Here is a 20,013-nt window from a genome sequence, read left to right as displayed (position 1 = left end):
CAGCAAAGTGAAGGCCAGGAAAAGAGCTTCACAGATAAGAAAAAGCTAAAGGAGTTCATCACCACCAAATCAGTATTATATGAAATGCTAAAAGGTATTCTTTAAGAAGAGGAAGAAGAAGAAAAAGGTAAAGATACAAATTATGAACAGCAAATACACATCTATCAACAAGTGAATCTGAAAATCAAGTGAATAATCTGATGAACAGAATGAACTGGTGATTATAATAGAATCAGGGACATAGAAAGGGAATGGACTGACTATTCTTGGTGGGGAAAGGGGTGTGGGAGATGCGGGAAGAGACTGGACAAAACTCGTGCACCTATGGATGAGGATAGTGGGTGGGGAGTGAGGGCAGAGGGTGAGGGTGGGGCAGGAACTGGGAGGAGGGGAGTTATGGGGGGAAAAAAGAGGAACAAATGTAATAATCTGAACAATAAAGATTTAATTTTTTAAAAAAAGGAATAAAATGTTATTTTCCATTACACCAGTAGATGCACTTCCCTCCCTATATTTTGAAGAATTGATTCTCATCATTGGAAAAATATACAAATTGGCAGTAAGTTTCAATTTAGGATTATTATTAATAGTAGTATCTAACATTTATTAAGTACTTAGCCCTGTACATATAATTCATGTGATTCTGACTATGACCCTGGGGATAGATACTTTATTATTATTCCACTTTTGCAGAGGAAAAAAACTGAGGAAGAGAGAAATTAAGAAACTTTCCCAGCGAGTAGGTGCAGCACTGGACAAATCAGAGAGCCTGCCTGTAGCACCTGCTTTGAATTACCACACTGAACACTGAGGGATAAATTCGAAATGACATGTCTCAAAAATAGTCATATTTTCTGCCAATGAAAATTATTGGTATGATGTACTTACTAGAGATTAGTTTTCTACACAGATTGTTAGATATGATTTTATATTTGATCCTGTACTGTGAGTCATCTGTTTATTTACCTCCTGAATATTCCCATTCAGCTTTTAGCACTTGTGATCTTTTTCCTTTAGCAACCAGAAATGTTCTAGCTCTAAAAAACCTACAGTGCAAAATGAAAAAGGTCGAGAGTCAGGGTTCAGGATCGTTGCCATGAGAACCAAAGCAAGGCGCTTTCCTGCTGCCCAGCCTTAAGGTGGGGACAGGTGAAACCTCGGGTTTGGTCTGAGGGAGAGGAGGAACACCATCTTGCCTCTCCTCATTCTCTCGTCAGCGTCACATGCATTCTTGTTTCTGCTCCTCACCATAGCAATTCTTTTTGCTCAGCTCCTCATTGATCCACTCTCAACCATCACTATCTGTGTTTCCTCTCAGGAGAAATCATGATGCATATAAAGTTGTGTGTTGGGTGTAGAGAAGGGAAGTGGTTCTGAGCCCTGAAATTTACATATTGCACGATCTATTCAGGGTTACAGCAAAAACTCAAGGTGACTCAAATGGGGTGCTTTGACGTCTTTATATATGTGTGGTTGGAGTGTCAGGAAGCTGAGAGACACTGCAGTTCCATAGAGCCCTAGTAATTGGTGTTAGGTGAGTGGGGGTGGAGTGTGGGGCTGTGTACTTCTTACTCCCCATTAGCTTGGGGAGAGGGAGTAGTTACCAGAACTCTCAAGAGTAGCTGTAGCCCTGTATAGGAGAGGGCTGCCTAACAGGAAGTATGGCCCTTAGTAGAGGAAGGAAAACCTTAATAGAGGAATGAAACCAAATATCCAGGATTCAGGAGGGAATCAATACCCCATTCTCCAATCTCCTCTCAGTGCCTGCTATTAACCTTCCTGATGCCATGACCCTTTAATACAGTTCCTCATGTTATAGTGACCCCCAACCATAAAATTATTTTTGTTGCTACTTCATAACTGTAATTTTGCTACTGTTATGAATCAAAATGTAAATATCTGATATGCAGGATGTATTTGGGCGACCCCTATGAAAGGGTCCTTCGATCCCAAAGGGGTCGCGACCCCCAGGTTGAGAACCGCTGGATTAAACCAAACTGGAAGCTAGAGGAACTTGCTAAATACAATGCCTAGAGGTCAGCCTCCTGGAGCAGAGAGCGAAATTGGGATGGTGGAGAGAGGAACTGGAGTGGTAAGGGAAACCATTTGGGAACAAACATTGCAAAAGCCTTGACCAGCTACTTCTTCTGTTTACATCCCCATGCTTGGTTGTCCCTTGGCAGACTATATTTAAAACATAAATGGCACTTTTTATATAATGTTGCAATTTATTTTTTTATTCTGAGTACCTAATACCCTATCTGACAATGTTGGGGGGGGGGTAAGAATTCGACCTATTTTTGTTGGATTATTGAGTGACTTAATGTGTCATGGTCATAGTTCTGTATGAGTCAGGGAGCTTCATACTAGAGTGTGTGATCACAGAACTCCTTCTCAAACAATGATTCTCAAATAGGTGTCTCCTGATGGGCAGCAAGCTATCAGAAAAAAAATAATGGTTTCTATGGTTTTAGGAGCAAATGACAAACAATTCCCTAGACTTTGATTACTATGACTAAGAGCTATTGACTAATAATTTACTAAGTGATGTCTTTTTAAATGTGGCATTTGTTATTTTATATTAGCATGCTCCTAGTTTTTCTTAAAGATGAATTCAGTATTTTACTGTGGCCTCTGGCTACTACCAACTGTTGGCAAACACTCACTGAGCATGTGCTCACCTGGCAGTAGAAAATCCTACAATCTTCAAGAAGAAAGTTTGTTATCTACCATGTGCTTTTCATGGTTTTCAGTTGCTGCCACCTGTGACTTTAAAGATAGATTAGTATTGTTTAAACTTAAAAATCAGTTGTTTGTTGTGGATAATTGGGTTAAGCCACAGAGTCTACAATGAATATCCTTGGTTTATAATTTTCAACAACTAGACTTCAAAGTACATCATTAGTGTGCCTATTCTAGAGCAGAAACATATCTAATCCCCTCAAAATCTGGTGAAGACTAAACTTTCATTTGTGATAATTTGCCTGGGATGTGTGTGTGTATGTGCTCGTGCTATTTCAATTACTTGGATTATAGTATCAAAGTAAATGTAATAAGATTGCTAGATTATTTTAAAATTTATAGGCTATAGTATTAGAATATACTAGCTGCCTGGTGCACAAAATTCATGTATGGGGGGGGTGTCCTTCAGCCCGGCATGCACCCTCTCCAATCTGGGACCCCTTGGGGAATGTCTGACTGCTGGTTTAGGCCGGTGGGATCAGGCCGAAACCAGCAGTCGGACATCCCTCTCGCAATCCGGGACTACTGGCTCCTAACTGCTCATCTGCCTGCCTACCTGATCACCCCTAACCACTCTGTCTGCTGGCATGATCACCCCCAACTGCCCTTCCCTGCCAGCCTGATCGCCCCTAACCACCTCTGCCCTGCCACCATGGCTTTGTCTGGAAGGACGTCCGAAAGGTCTCCCGGAAGGTCTCCCAGTCTAATTAGCATATTGCCCTTTTATTAGTATAGATAATCATGTGTTTAACTGTAGGGTCTTCTCTTATGAAGTAAAAGCAGTTCATAAAAGCTGCTGGCAAAAAGTTTCCTGATTTTATTTTATTCTCTTTCAGTTTTTATCACCAAGTTCTTTTTTGTTGTGAGAATAGGTGATATAGATCTCAGACCCACTACACTGGAGCAGGGTCAAAATGTTTGAAATCAGACACTCTGTAATACTGCTCAAAAGTTTGTGTCTATTATGAAGGATCTACTCTTTTTTTATAAACATAAAATGATTATCTAGCACTCAGTGCTCAGGCTGGGACTAGGGTGAGGCAAATGAAGCTCTTATCTTGGACACAAAATTTAAGGGGATTCAAAAAATCTCACTAATCAAGATATACAATATTATAATGAAATATTTAAAAAAATAAAAATTAGTGCAGAAACCCCATAATGGACAAAACATAAAAATTTCAAATGAGAATGTGATCTTACTCTGCAGCTGCACGACCCAGCCTTATCCACTGCACCCTAATCCCAGCCCTGTGCAGTATATTGGGGATATTGGGTTAATTCTGGATAATTATTATGATAGTCTCCATCTTGAGGAACTGAGGTGATTTATGAAAAAGTAACACTTCTTTCTGAATCATTTGGTGAATCCATGTCCTGTCATGTTACCAAGCTGCTTAACTCTGCCCTATGCTCTAGTTGGGAAAAAATGCATTGTGATTCAAAACTTCTAACTGCATGCAAGCTTGACTCTTTTCAGGTTCATTCATCTTTAATTACTATCATACCCTTGCTAGTTTTTACCTGCCTTTTCTCTTGAAAGACAGAGAAGGAGGCATACACATAGGGAGAGTTGAAGAAGAATAAATATAGTGAAAGAGAAGGGAAATAATGAGAAGGGATATTAGCATGATCTGGCTAAGAAACTAACCTAGGCTTCCTTTAAGATAACATCAGTGAGTGTTTCAAAATGAGACCGAGATGGTGACAAGTGGCAACATCTAAAGGAAGCAGAGAGAAAATTGCTGCTCTAGGGCTAATGCTGATAAATTTGGAGAAATGATTGAAGAATGGGAGTGTCAGGAACGTTGGGGTAAAGAACCTATGAATCTTACATGGTTTACTTTTCAAGGAAGAGAAGTGAGAATGAATAGAGGTGTGGCCCCGATTAACAACTGTTCTAGAGGAGGTGCTTATCTCAAGGGTGGTAACTGGGTTAAGGTTAAAGAAGCCCTCACTTCCCCTGTTCCCCAACAAAACAAAATTGTCCTTATACTCTAAAAGGAAAGATAGATGAACAAATATCTGTGGAACAGAACAGTGTGAAGATGCCTGTCCTAGGATAAATTTGACAAAGCATCAAATCAACCCCAATGGGGAAGAAAAACATCTCTAACAAGCTTAATTTCATAAATGTGGAAAGGAATGAAAGAATCACCCACAATCACAGACAAATGTGAGAGTCACGTGGCGCTGTAAGGAAAGTAAACATATCAGCAGACACCAAAGTTGCTGAGATTTGGGGGGGTAGAGAGGGTAGAGAGAGGGGGGAGAGAAGCTAAAGATTACAAAAGAGGATTTAAAAACTTTACAATGGAAAACTTCAAACATTTACAAAAATAAAGAGAATAGGCCCTGGCCAGCATGCTCAGTAATTAGAGCACTGGCCTGCAAACTGGAGGGTCATGGGTTTGATTCCTGGTCAAGGGCACGTACCTGGGTTGCATGTTTGATCCCCAGCCCAGGTCAGGGTGCAGGAGGCAACCAATCAATCTGTATCTTTCACATCAATGTTTCTCTCTCTCTCTCTCTCTCTCTCTCTCTCTCTCTCTCTCTCTCTCTCTCTCTCTCTCTCTCTCTTCCTTCCCCCTCTAAAAAACAAAATCAATGGGGAAAATATCCTGCATTGAGAATTAACAACAAAAATTAAGAAAATAGTATAATGAACCCTCATATAGTGAACCATCACTTAATTTTTATAATTAATCAATTCATGACCAGTCTGATTTCACCTGTCCTCACTCCCCTGGATTATTTTGATATAAATTCCATACATATAATTTTATTCATAAATATTTCAATATGTATTTCTAAAAAATAAGCATTTAAAAAATATATTACCAAATGCTTTATCACACCTAAAATTTAATAATAATTTTTAACATAATTTTTCCAACTGTCTCATTTAAAAAATATTTGAATAAGAATTCAAATAGACTATAGTTGGTAGATATGTTTTTTAAATTTCTTTTAGTCTAATTTTTCCTCCCCCACTCTTTTTTCTTGCAGTTTATTTATTGGGGAAAACCACACAACTAGTTTTTTTTTTTTATCCTATATAGTTCCCCACATTTTTCTGATTGTGTCATCACAATGTCATTTAGTATGTTTCTTGCTCTTGTCTTTCTTATAAAGTGGTACTTAGTTATAGGAGCTTGATCTGGTTTTGGTTTAATTTTTTTGGTAAGACTATTTCTTGGGTGGAAGTATGTAATGTGTATACAATGTCTGGCTATTACTCTTTTGGGAGACATTGCCTATATCCATTAGTATTTCATTGGGGACTGTACAATGGTAGTATTCAATATTTACATTTTTATTTATTATAGTGGCATTCTATGATTATTTATAAACTGGGCTATTTCAAAAAAATCAAAGAGCTTTAAAGTTAAGTAGGAATATGCTGATCTCATATATATCTCTATATGATTTCAACTATATATAAAAGGTTAAAATGTTGATCCTGCCCTATCTCTTTATTGTATCTATTTTCCTATATCTCCTCCCTTTAACAGTTAAGATCTCAAATAATTAGTCTAAGATATTTGTCTCCATTTTTTTTTCTCTTGGGTTTTTGTCAGCTAAAGCTTTAATCTGTATATTGTTCCCTACCTCCACTGAAATTACTCATAATGACGTACTGATGATACACATACTGACAAGTCCAATAGAAAAAAAAGTTTTTAAAATTTGAATCTCAGTGAAAACAATGGATATTTTTCTGATCGCTCACCTGATCACTCCAGAGCGTTTGGCATCGTGGACCCTGCCTGTTTCTTATGCTTCTCTCTGCCCTCTTGGCGCCTGGGAATGAATACACTGTTGCTTGTCTCTCTGGCTACCCCTGCTCAGGCTCTCTCATTGAGTTCTCTGTGTTTTTTCATCTCATATCTTTTTTCTGTTCTTACTCCTTTTCCTCCCTATGTCTACACATCTCCTACTTACCTCTTCCTTTCTGGTGGCTTTAGATGGCACCAGTCCCTGGAGACTCTCCCTGGGTATTTCCGGAACACCAGGACAACCAATAAGCATTTCACATGTAGATTCTCAGGAACCTCAAGCCATTGTACTTTCCCAGAACACCGTGATCTTCCCCTCCGAGTGTGCTTCCCTTATATTATCCTATATTTGATAAGCACAGGCATCAAATTAATTACCCTACCCAGAAGCTGAAGAGTCTGTCCAAATTTCAACCTCTTCATCCTCACTCAATCATATCACCAAACCCTATGACTTCTGGTTCCTAAAAATCACCATGTGTACCCCCTTCTCTCCTTTTTCAATGACAAGATTTTAGTTTATTTAGGCAAAGTATTTTTATTTTTAATTTTATTTTCATCACCATTTATTCCTCGAAACCCTTCCCACCTCCACAGACCCTCCCCAAATCACCACACTAATGTCAGTGCGTTCTTTTTCCCCTCAATTCCTTGACCCTCCACACAGCAGACCCCCACCTTTGACAGCTGTCCGTGGGCTCTCTATCTATAAGTCTGTCTCTATTTTGCTTGTTAGTTCATTTTGTTCGTTAGATTCCACATATGAGTGAAATCATGTGGTACTTGTCTTTCTCTGACTTGAAGGTAGAGTAGACAAGGTCTGCTGAATAACTGAATGGGGGGATGTGAGAGGAGAGGACTCAAATATGCCTAGATTTTGGGCCCCAGTATCTGGAAGAATTTGGTTGTAGTTGATTGACATGAGGAAGATGTGGTCAAAACAGGTTCTTGGGGAGGATTAGGAGCTCAGAAGAGGGGAGGAATAACAGCCCAGTGGGTTCATAGCTAATTGAATGACAATGTCCATGCTACTGAATAGGTGGTGCCAGCAGGAGGGAGATCTTGAGAGTGTTTGGAGGCCTCTGTGCACTGACCTGCCTTTTTTATTAGGGATTGCGGTCATTTTGCCATTGACACAATCCTTGAATGCTTTAACATATCAGATATAAGTTGACCTATTGGGTGACAAGACAGAGTCCAAGGAGGACTTTGACAATTCCATAGGATAGAATGAATCAAGCAAGATAAAGTTTAACCTAAATAAACACAAAGTCTTACAAATTTGAACAGCTCCAGCAATATCTATTTGAGGAAGAGCATTGTTGTTAAAAGTGCATTGTTTATGGTCAAACAGATCTGGCCCCAAATCCCAACCTTCTCCTTCTTTAGTCCTGCTTCCTTGATTAAATCAACTTCCTTATTAATAAAATGGCACAGTAAAATTTTCAAAAAGTTATGAAAGTGAAATGAATACTAAAGTACCTAACACACTGCCTAGTACGTAATAGGTAATTGATAAATGTTTTATTATCAAAGATCTTTCTTTCTAGTCTTTTTTTTTTAAATTAGGTATTAGCAAATGTTGGAGTTTGTGATGGGCTTTTAAGAGCTTCTTGAAATATTATTAGGGTTAGAGGTTTTCTAGTACCTGAAACATTATTTCCCCAAAACAAATTTTCTTGTGAATCTCTCCAATCCCACCTGGAAACGTTAGCCCTCTTTACCTTTCTGACTTCTGCTTTCACTTCTTTCTACCATAAGGTTAATAACCTATTTTGTATTTTAAGTCACTCTTTTATAACATTTGTTTACAACTTTCTTTATTTGATATCTTGAAATACTTTCCAGGACTTTCAAAAAAAAAGTTTTTCTTTATTGATTAAGGTATTACATATGTGTCCTTATAGCTCCATTGCTCCCCCGCCCCCATTCTCCCACTCATGCCCTCACCCTCCCTGTTGTCTGTGCAGGACTTTATTTTATTACTTTTCTTACTATATATTTTATGAAGATATAATTTATATTTAATAACATTCACCAATTTTGAATATACGATTTGATGAGTCTTGACAAATGTATGCACCATAACAATTAGAACATTTGTGCCTACATTTTAAAGTCTTCTAGTTGAAAACAATTGAATTCCTAACATGTTTATAAATGACACACTTGCAAGTTAAAAAATAGTTTTATTTAGGTTGAAAAGAAAAGTGAGGAATATATTTAATAGTTATTAAGAAAGGCAAGAGAATTTTGAAAAATCTATTAGATCATTTATTTGTCTCCTTTTGTCCTCTAAATAAGATTAAATGCTTGCAGAAAATGAAGAACTTGCCAAGAATAAATTTGGTTTCAGGATACTTAGGGCTCTGCCTGTAACTGTTGATAAGAATCAGGTACTAATTCATCTTTTTAGTCTTGGTCTTCTGGTTTATTTCCTTTTTATTATAATATTTTTAGAATCAACATGTGGTTGAAGAATGGCAAGATGGACAGAGAGGAGAGTGGATAAGAGGTGATAAAACAGGGTTAGAGAGTTTCAGTGACTGGCCGGATGTAACCCAGTTAGAAAACTGGCAGAGCTAGCATGAAGATTCAGCTCTGGTTAACCACTTCAACCCCCTGCTTCCGATACCAGAGAGGCATCGAATACTCAAATAAATACCTTGAGAAGTTTTAAATTTAATTTTAGAGTTGAAAGCATTGATGTTCTCAGTGAATCCCTTTCTGACAATCTGGTTTAGGTAAAGGAATTTGCAAACATCCCCTGAAGCCTCTCCTACTCTATAGTTCTGTGATATTGCTTCAGTTGTTTTGGCTTCAAATAGAAAGGGAAGATGATCAACAAGATGCCCTTTTATATATGTAAGAACCACATTTAGTGAAGCCATTACAGTATTGCTCAGGCAAGTCCATGGGATTTGAAAATAATCTTTTTCTTCTATTTTAGGAATAAAGTCATACTGGGTTTTGGAAGTTATGTATTTAGTTAATAGACAGACACAGGATATGGGTTCTAAAAATAAATACCATTAAAAAATTTTAATGACATCATCAGAACTATTTTTATAGTAATTATCTGACACTGGCTTTGATTATAAAGAGCTTCTATATGTATGTCCATTTCTTACACAATGCAATGTGAAACTATTAATTTCTTTTTACTTGGCTAACAGCTGATTAGCTATTAGTCATAAATATGAAATAAATCATTCAGAATAAATAAGGCACAAAATATATTTTTAAAAATATACTTAAGCAAGTACGTTAGTAGTTGTTTATAACTTGCCTCTCTAATAAACATAAATTACTAAAATGCATTCTTACATCCATGATGATTTTTATTTTAACTTTTCATTTTAACTGTTTTTTAATTTATTTTAACTGTTTTTAACTGATTTTTATTTTAACTGTTTTATGGGTAGTTGTAAATAACTATTGAAAATTGGTGCAAGTTAACTGACCAACATAAGGATGGCAAATAGGTACTCTGGCATATTTATATTTCCAGTTTTTAAAGCTATACATAAACACAATAGAGAAAATGCATTTTGTACAAGTGAAACATAATAATTCCTGTGACTGCCACATATTTGTATTAAGAGTAGTTCAGACTTCCTCCCTAACCTAGTTCTCTACTTAAAAAAAAAAAACTATTTATATAAAAAAAACGGAGAGAAAAATCCTGTGCCAGTTGTGGTGTTAACAAAATCAGTTTATGTAGATGAGCTTTCTGTCAGATAGGCTTTGTCCTATCAGGTGATAGTTATATATGAGAACCCAAAGGTTCTTTTCTGGGCCTTCTCTTTCATTTAAAGAAAATTTCTTAAATGTGTCAATAATAAAAGCAAAGTTTTAAAAAAAGTAAGTTTCTCTTTTGAAGTCATCTGAGCAGAGGTGAGGAGCCAGGATTCTGGAACCCTACTGCCTGAGTTTGAATTCCCACTCTGCCCCTTCCTAACTGCCTCGTTTTCCTTATGGGGATGATAGTAGCAGTACATGGCTCATAGGATAAAATAATTTCTAGCACCTACAATACAGAAAGCACTCTGTAAACAGTCATTATTATTGCACAAGCTAAGTGTTATCAGTGATCATGGCATTGAAGTATAATACAATGCAGAAAGGCACTCATATCATAAGCGTTTAGCTTACAGAAATTTTATAAGTTGAACAACCCTGTGGTAACCAACACATAAATCATGAAACGGAAACTGTACCTCTTCATGCCCACTTCTAGTCACTACCCCTTTCTAAGGGTAACTAATATCCTGACTTCTGATTAGTTTCATTAATGGCCATTTGTTAAACTTTGATATTGCAGCAATTGATAAGGAACTGACTGTAATAGCATTTTAATTTTTATTTAACATCTAAGACAAACCTATTTGCTTTAATCTTTTAATATTTATAATAATAAATATAATACATATAAATAGAAAATATAAAGTATAATATATAATATTTTAATGTATTTTGTTTTATAGGTTGAAAAAGCTCCTTGAACAAGAAAAGGCTTACCAAGCCCGTAAAGAAAAGGAAAATGCTAAGAGGCTCAATAAACTAAGAGATGAGCTCGTGAAACTAAAGTCCTTTGCACTCATGCTGGTGGATGAAAGACAAATGCATATTGAGCAACTTGGCCTGCAAAGCCAGAAAGTACAGGATCTCACTCAGAAACTGAGGGAAGAAGAAGAAAAACTCAAAGCCATTACTTCCAAATCCAAAGAAGACAGGCAGAAATTGCTCAAGTTAGAAGTGGATTTCGAACACAAGGCTTCGAGGTTTTCCCAAGAGCATGAAGAGATGAATGCTAAATTGGCTAATCAAGAGTCTCACAACAGGCAACTTAGACTCAAGCTGGTTGGCTTAACGCAAAGAATTGAGGAGCTAGAAGAGACCAACAAAAATCTCCAAAAGGCAGAGGAAGAACTTCAGGAATTAAGAGATAAAATTGCCAAGGGGGAATGTGGCAACTCCAGCCTCATGGCAGAAGTGGAAAACCTACGGAAGCGCGTGCTTGAAATGGAGGGTAAAGATGAGGAGATCACGAAAACGGAATCCCAGTGCAGGGAATTGAGGAAGAAATTACAAGAGGAAGAACATCATAGTAGGGAGCTCAAAATCGAAGTTGAGAAGTTACAGAAGAGAATGTCTGAACTGGAGAAATTGGAAGAAGCATTTAGCAAGAGTAAATCTGAATGCACCCAGCTACATTTAAATCTAGAGAAAGAAAAGAACTTAACCAAAGACCTGCTAAATGAATTGGAGGTCGTCAAGAGCCGAGTTAACGAACTGGAATGTTCTGAAAGTAGATTGGAAAAGGCTGAATTAAGCCTAAAAGATGACCTTACAAAGTTGAAGTCATTTACTGTGATGCTGGTTGATGAAAGGAAAAATATGATGGAAAAAATAAAGCAAGAAGAGAGAAAAGTGGATGGACTCAATAAAAATTTTAAGGTGGAACAAGGAAAGGTTATGGATGTAACTGAAAAACTAATCGAAGAAAGTAAGAAGCTTTTAAAACTGAAGTCTGAAATGGAGGAAAGAGTATACAATTTGACAAAAGAGAGGGACGAGTTAGTAGGCAAACTGAAAAGTGAAGAAGAAAAATCATCTGAATTAAGCTGCAGTGTTAACTTATTAAAGAAGAGACTTGATGGGATAGAGGAAGTGGAGAGAGAAATAACCAGAGGAAGGTCTCGAAAAGGACCTGAGCTCACCTGCCCGGAAGACAACAAGATTAAGGAACTAACGCTTGAAATTGAGAGACTGAAGAAACGTCTCCAACAACTGGAGGTGGTCGAAGGGGATTTGATGAAGACGGAGGATGAGTATGATCAGCTGGAGCAGAAATTTAGAACGGAGCAAGATAAGGCTAATTTCCTCTCTCAGCAACTGGAGGAGATAAAGCACCAAATTGCCAAGAACAAAGCAATCGAGAAAGGTGAGGCTGTGAGCCAGGAAGCGGAGCTGAGACACAGGTTTCGGTTGGAAGAGGCTAAAAGTCGAGACTTAAAAGCTGAAGTGCAAGCTCTTAAAGAGAAGATTCATGAATTAATGAACAAAGAAGATCAGCTTTCTCAGCTCCAAGTGGACTATTCTGTCCTTCAACAAAGATTTATGGAGGAAGAAAATAAGAACAAAAACATGGGACAGGAGGTCCTCAATCTGACCAAAGAGCTGGAGCTTTCCAAGCGTTACAGCCGAGCTCTAAGACCCAGTATGAATGGGAGGAGAATGGTGGATATTCCTGTGACCTCGACTGGAGTGCAGACCGATGCTGTCAGCAGCGAGGCAGCAGAGGAAGAGACCCCAGCAGTATTTATCCGGAAATCCTTTCAAGAAGAGAATCATATCATGAGCAACCTTCGACAGGTGGGATTGAAAAAACCTATGGAACGATCCTCTGTTCTCGACAGGTATCCTCCAGCAGCAAATGAGCTCACGATGAGAAAGTCGTGGATTCCCTGGATGAGGAAAAGGGAAAATGGGCCCTCGATTACTCCAGAGAAAGGGCCCCGAACAAATTCCAGTCCAGGACACCCAGGAGAGCTGGTTCTTTCACCAAAGCAGGGCCAGCCCCTGCATATTCGAGTGACGCCAGACCACGAGAACAGTACTGCGACCTTGGAGATAACAAGCCCTACATCCGAAGAATTTTTCTCTAGTACCACCGTCATTCCTACATTAGGGAATCAGAAACCAAGGATAACCATTATTCCATCACCAAATGTTATGTCTCAAAAAACAAAAAGTGGAGATGGTATTCTCGGCCCAGAACGAGCCATGTCCCCGGTCACAATTACCACATATTCCAGAGAGAAAGCCCCGGACAGTGGAAGAGGCGCATTTGCGGACAGGCCCACATCCCCCATTCAGATAATGACAGTGTCTACATCAGCTGCCCCGGCTGAGATTGCAGTCTCTCCCGACGCCCAGGAAATGCCCATGGGAAGGACTGTCCTCAAAGTCACCCCGGAAAAACAGACTGTTCCAACGCCACTACGGAAATACAACTCCAATGCCAATATCATAACCACAGAGGACAATAAAATCCACATTCATTTAGGTTCTCAGTTTAAACGGTCCCCTGGGGCTTCAGCAGAAGGAGCAAGTCCAGTAATCACTGTGCGACCTGTCAGCGTGACAGCGGAAAAGGAGGTCTCCACCGGCACTGTCCTCCGCTCTCCCAGGAACCACCTCTCCTCACGGCCTGGTGCAAGCAAAGTGACAAGCACCATCACCATAACCCCAGTCACAACCTCCTCCACTCGAGGAACCCAGTCAGTGGTGAGTGGAAGAGGTTCTAAGGTGCAGGGCAAGGGAGGGAGGAAGAAGTGAGGAGTGAGAATAACCCAACGCCCCACTGGCAGATGTTTCCTAGAGGACTAGGTACACCAGGAAATAGAAATAAAAAGTGGCCTCATATTTTAATAAATTGAGCTTATTTTTTATACCTTCACCCGAGGATATGTTTATTGATTTTAGAGAAACAGGAAAGGAGAGAGACAGACAGAGAGAGAAGCATTGAACGGTTGCCTCCCATATGTACCCCAACTGTGAATGAACCCACAACCTAGGTATGTGCCCTGACTGGCAATCAAACCCACCACCTTCTGGTGTACAGGACAGTGCTCCAACCAACTGGGCCACTAGGCTGGTCATGAGCTAATTTTCAGGGGAAATTTTTTTCGTGTAAATTTTGGAGACCATCTCTCCAATACTTTCAAAGATGGCCTCTTTGCAATGTCAGCATACAGTGATAATGTTTAAAATTTGATTTTTTTATGTTTAAAATACTTTTTAAAATGGAGACTGGGGGAAAACGGTGAAATAGGCAAGAAAAATTTAAACTGTTTCCAGGTTATATTTCTATAAGCTATTATATTTCTACACTATTCAATATGTGATTATGTATGACTGGAGTCATACTTTCTTCCAAAAAATGATATTAAAATATTTTAATATTAAAAATTTTGAAGTAAAATAGAAGTAAGTTTATATGTCTACATGCTATATTTTATTAATAGTATCTTGCAGAGAGCAGGTGCTTGACAAATATTACTTAACAACCAGCTGGAAGGCTAAATGAATGATAATAAAAAAGTGTCCAAAGTATAAAATCCAGAACTTAAAAGTAAGTTCTAGTTTTGAAAATGCTTTCAACGACTGTCTTCATTTATTGGGGACAAATTGGTAAATGAAATTATAGCAGATCATGAACTACTTAGATATTAATTTAAGCAAACTAGAAATTTTGATTCCTAGACTCTGAACAAATTCTGCAACATATATTGGAGACTCTTAAGAAAGCTATTTACTTAAGTATAGAAGTTATGGCTTATTTTCCCATATCTTCAATACAATTTACTTTTAATTCTCTGTGTATAAACATAGACTCAAGACAGAGTTCAATATGTGAATCAGTAATTGCTTTGCCAGCAAAGCTTTCCATTACGAGCTCTATAGGAGCTGAATAGCATTCAGAATTGCTCGTCCTTCTCAAAATTCAATATTGCTTTTTGGGTAATACAGAGCATAGCTTGAATTTTTATAAAGAGACAATGGAAGTGTAATTGAGAGCAGGTTTATCTGCTGGAACATCTTATTCTCATTTTAAGGGTCAGATCAAGATGCCCTTACCTTCTGTAGCAACATCTGTGACGACCAATTAAACCCCGTAGACAAATAAGATTTCAAAACAGCTAAGATTTCTAATGCCTGAATAATGGCCCGCCTACTTCAGGTATATCTGATCCCATTAAAGTAACAACAAGAAGTTTGGGAAATCAAATAGTGAGGCTAGTTTATTTATTCACTTATTATTGAAGTATTGAATTAATTGCGTACTAGTTACAGTTTAGCCACTGGGTTAGGTGCTGACTGCAAAGAGGACCTTTAGAAGCTCTCAGCGTAGTGGGAGAGTCAGGACTGGAACCTACCTTCTGGTTCTCTGGTAGAAATACGCACATAGGAAACACTAGAGAAGGCTTCACAGAGGAGGAGGTTTTCACAGACAAGGGTTTTCAAGAAGGGAAGGTGCAGGTAGAGAGAACAGCATGTGCAAAGGTATGGCAGTGTGGAGGAGCCTGCGGTGTTTGGGGAAGGGCGAGCAGTCCCACTGTGCAGCAGCAGTGAGGCATGGTGACAGAATGCAAGGAGAGACAAACTAGGGGCAGATTGTGAAGAGAGGAGGTGCAGTCTTACTATGAAATTTGGGTTTAATCTCATAGAGTAGATAAAGGGTGTTGAAAGGGTAGAGATGATTTGAAAACATTACACTATTTATGTTTTAGAAAGATATGTGTATAAAACAGTATAAAGGATAAATTGGAGGGGACAGAGACTGAGGGCAGAGACACCGTGGCAATTCTCTAGGCTAGAGATGGCGTAGGCTTGAGCTATGGCAGGGAAAATGAGGGCAGAGCTATGTTGGAGACGGAATTGAAGATTTCATGACAAATTGAGTATGAAGGACGGCTCTGAGGTTTCTGGCTTGGATGTATGGGTGGATCGGATAAGAAACATAGGAAGACTACTGTCTGGAGGAGAAGATAAGTAATGTTTGGGGGGTGTTATATTTGAGATGCCTGAGGGACACTGGGAATGTTTAGCGAAGTAGTTGGAACCTGGATCTGTTTTAAGGGGAGCATTGAAGGCTTACGGTCTGGAACTTGTCAACACCTGGGGTGATAACTGAGGTGATTTTCAGCGTGAAAGCAAAAAATTAAACGAGGGCTAAGGATGGAATATGGTGATGCCCACATTTTGCAGGCAGCCAAGCTGGAACAAGGAGCCAAGCCAGCAAGAGATTAAAAAGCAGTCATCACAACCGGATGTGATGGGTGAGATTCAAGTAACAAATTATGGCAGGAGAGTTTTAGAGGCACTTCAAGAAGGAGGGTGTGGTCATCAGTTACAGTAAAAAATGAGAAGAGTCTGAATTCTTAGGAGGTAAAAGGAGAGCTGGCAAGTTAAAGAAAGTGGAGGAGCCCTAGCTGGTTTGGCTTAGTGGATAGTGTTGGTCTGCAGACTGAAGAAAGTGGCGGTAATTTGGGGGAACAGTAGGAATAAAACTGCCTGAGTTTAGGCCAGGCCTGTATTTTCTCTGTGAAACAGGAGGCCAGGCCATCTTCAGTAAGGGTAGAGGAGATAGGGTAGGAGCTTGAGAAGAGAAGGAAGTTAGGCATAGATACTTCAGGAGAGAACAGGAGGCAATCAGAGTGGATTAGATACTGACTCCAAGTTTCTAAGGATCATTTAGCTTGGGGAGGGGTTATCTGTGGCAAGAGTCCTGCTCTCGTTCAGAGCCAGCACATCCGGGGGAAACTCACGACCATCTCCTTTGTGTTTCTGTGTTTCTGTCTTTTACAGTCAGGACAAGACGGGTCATCCCAGCGGCCTACACCCACCCGCATTCCTATGTCAAAAGGTATGAAAGCAGGAAAGCCAGTAGTGGCAGCCTCAGGAGCAGGAAATCTGACCAAATTCGAGCCTCGAGCTGAGACTCAGTCTATGAAAATAGAGCTGAAGAAATCTGCAGCCGGCAGCGCTACCTCTCTTGGAGGGGGGAAGGGCTGAGGGCAGTGGCTGAGGGGGTATGTTGTGCAGATGCTACTGCTACGGTGGAAACAAACCTCCGTCCATGCGTGCCAATTCTTTACCTGTACTAATTTAAGTTTTAAATACCGTGTTTATAAAGTCATCTACTAATAGTCACATGTCTTTCCTATTTTGTAAATTTGTTTTGATGCTGGGGAACTAACCAACAAAACTACTGTTTGCCGTGTGCCTGGTGGAGGAAGCTGGGCCTGAGGCTGGAGCTTGACCTCTGGTCCCCGTTTTGCTTCTAGAAAATGGATCCATCAACAAACCCATCTGAACCTCAGTTTCTTTATCAGTGAGATATGGGCGCTGAATAAACTCCTCTCCAAAGCCTGCTCCCATATTTCTTGATGGTAAATCACACTTAACAGCCTTGTTCCACAGTAATTGATTTTTCAAAAATTCTATTATGAAATAGGAAGTAGTTTAATGATTGCCATTTGCCTCTGTCACATCCCAAATTTGCTTCTTGTGCTGGAACATCTAGTTATCACAGGGCCTGGAGTTCTAAAGTTTTGCCAAAACAAAAGCCTCTGAGATGATTTCAGGAAATAATTTGAATGTGAAATAAAATGGAAATGAAATATGGAGTCCTAAAACAGAGTTTTACTTATTTGTGTGTGTCTGTGTGTGTGGTAGATAGAGGTTTTGGCCATCTCAAAAACATTCCCAGAGTTTCATAGACAATAATTTTAGAGCCATTAATGTCATACTCTTGTTCTATTCAAGTGCGCAATTGATTTAAATCCTGGAGCGGTTTGAATAGAGCCACCAAATGGCCCCTTATGGCTCAATAGAGGTCGTAATGGGTAGGAAATAGCAGGAAGTAAATTCTGATATGTTAATGCCAAGAAAAAACATGACATCATACAGACCTTAACTGAATTGAATATTTTCCTCAGTTAATTGTGAACTTTATTTGCAAATATAAAATCAGTTCATGATTGTGTGTGTGTGTGTGTGTGTGTGTTGTAGAGAATGGGATTATTATTCCTGTCATTTTTACTTGTGTTTGTATCCTTTTCATTAATTTTAAGCATGGTTTAATCAGCATGAAGCAGTGTGTGAGTGCAAAATGCCAGGTGTCTTTGTGGGCAGACTAACCATGTTAAAGTAGATGCGGCTTCATAGTCAAATAACCACAAATGAGCTCAAGGCTAATACCTGCAGCATAGGATATGAGGTCTTACATGGGGAGCAAATTTGTCAAGATTTTTGATTCAATGGGGGGAAGATAAAAAAGAACAGATGATTGGTTTTTAGCCCTTGATTCATCATCCTTCGTGATAAATAGACTCTTCTCAAAGTTCTTTTCACACCAGATTTCCTATCCCTTACAGAACTTGGACTTGAATTACACACGATGGTGGTAGATGCCTCACAGTATTTACATTCACTTTAATCCGATCGCTGTTGCCTACAGCTCATCAGTTCTCAGCATATATATTTTAAAATGTTGAGCAACCATGAGAGACATGCCATAATAACGGGATTTCAAGGTAGAAAAGCAGAGAGACTGAGAATGAAGATTTTATGAAATATGACTTTGAACAAGTTTAAATAAGAGATCTTTCCATTTTGAATACTGCCTGGTATTTTTTTAAAACATATTTTATTGATTTTTTACAGAGAGGAAGGGAGAGGGATAGAGAGTTAGAAACATCAATGAGAGAGAAACACCGATCAGCTGCCTCCTGCACACTCCCCACTGGGGATGTGCCTGCAACCAAGGTACATGCCCTTGACCAGAATCGAACCTGGGACCCTTCAGTCCACAGGCCCACGCTCTATCCACTGAGCCAAACTGGTTAGGGCAGCCTTGTATTTTTTTAAAAGGGAATTTCCCCCCTTTTGTAAAGTGGACACAACCCTTTTCAAAATCAAGGACATTCTATGGCATTTAGGGTATTTATTGCTACTGTACCGTAACATACTGTATTTAAGCAACTGAAGGTGTCAAAAGTATGAAACACTGCATTCCTTTTGACTTTACCTGCCGTTTTTCAGTGACTTTTATCATAATCTTATTGTCCCTGTTGCTGTTTTTGCTTTTACCTGCTCACATCATGCTTACGTCGTTTCTGCCTGGAAGGCCATACCAGCTGCAGGGAGAGCACTCCAAAAGGCTTAGCAGTGCATGTACAGGATGTTTATACATCTGGACCTTGGAACAGAGCCACCTGCAAAGTACAACTACTAAGAAAACTTGGCAGAACAACACATATTCACTTTTCAGAAATGATAAAGAGCAACTGCCATGGCAGTTTTTCTTTGTAATTTTAGAATCAACTCTACATTTATTGGATAACTTTGTTCTAAACCACATATCAGAAATGAAATCCACTGGGGACAGGAGGTGGAGGATTAAAAGCACTCCAACTCCAGCTTCCATTCGTGAGTATAATGTTTTTAAGATGCAGTTGAATATGCTTCTTTATAAGAGTGAATGGGATGAAAAGGTTAGAGTCGTTTTCCCGTCCTGGAACATAGCATTGTGTAGTAAAATAAAAGGCGTCTCACCAGAGCTGCTGTGTATAGCTGCTGCTCAGTCCCACCCTGGCGGAGGAGAGTCATTTCCACAGATTTCAATGTGCTGGTGCCCCCCAAGGACGTGCAGGGCTCCATCTTCACAGGGACAGAGGAGGCCCTGGTATTCCCTTCCTCAGAATAATTATGTGCTGACAAGTAGCAGGCATGATGGTCAGTGCAAACGTTTCTATATGGGACATGGCCCTAAGGGTATTTATTATTTCTTGAAAATGACCTTCCTAAGCCACCTGCTTAATCGGAGTCATTCAGTTGCTACTGCATTTTTATCAGATTTTCATTGAGGACAAGTTAATGCATGACAGTGGGCTTGCTAGAGATTTTAGTGTCTTCATTA

At 39.2% G+C, this 20,013-nt stretch overlaps 1 protein-coding gene across 3 annotated transcripts in view; it reads left to right on the top strand.

The window, feature by feature from the left end:
* FILIP1 (filamin A interacting protein 1) overlaps positions 1 to 20,013 on the top strand; it is a 173,926-nt gene that overhangs the window by 141,260 nt on the left and 12,653 nt on the right. The window contains exons 5-6 of one of the 3 annotated variants that reach the window (XM_006772168.2): positions 11,009 to 13,814; positions 16,899 to 16,956. In XM_006772168.2, coding sequence (XP_006772231.1) covers positions 11,009 to 13,814; positions 16,899 to 16,956 — 2,864 coding nt within the window. Of the gene's footprint in view, positions 1 to 11,008; positions 13,815 to 16,898; positions 17,729 to 20,013 lie in introns of those variants that run through there. The other 2 variants (XM_006772167.1, XM_006772169.2) reach the window with 2 other exon arrangements.

The sequence above is a fragment of the Myotis davidii genome, unplaced genomic scaffold (assembly GCF_000327345.1).
Source record: "Myotis davidii unplaced genomic scaffold, ASM32734v1 scaffold104, whole genome shotgun sequence".
In the NCBI taxonomy this organism is placed as follows: domain Eukaryota; kingdom Metazoa; phylum Chordata; class Mammalia; order Chiroptera; family Vespertilionidae; genus Myotis; species Myotis davidii.
The sequence above is the reverse complement of the archived record's forward strand: the minus strand, read 5'-3'. Positions and strand labels throughout refer to the sequence as shown.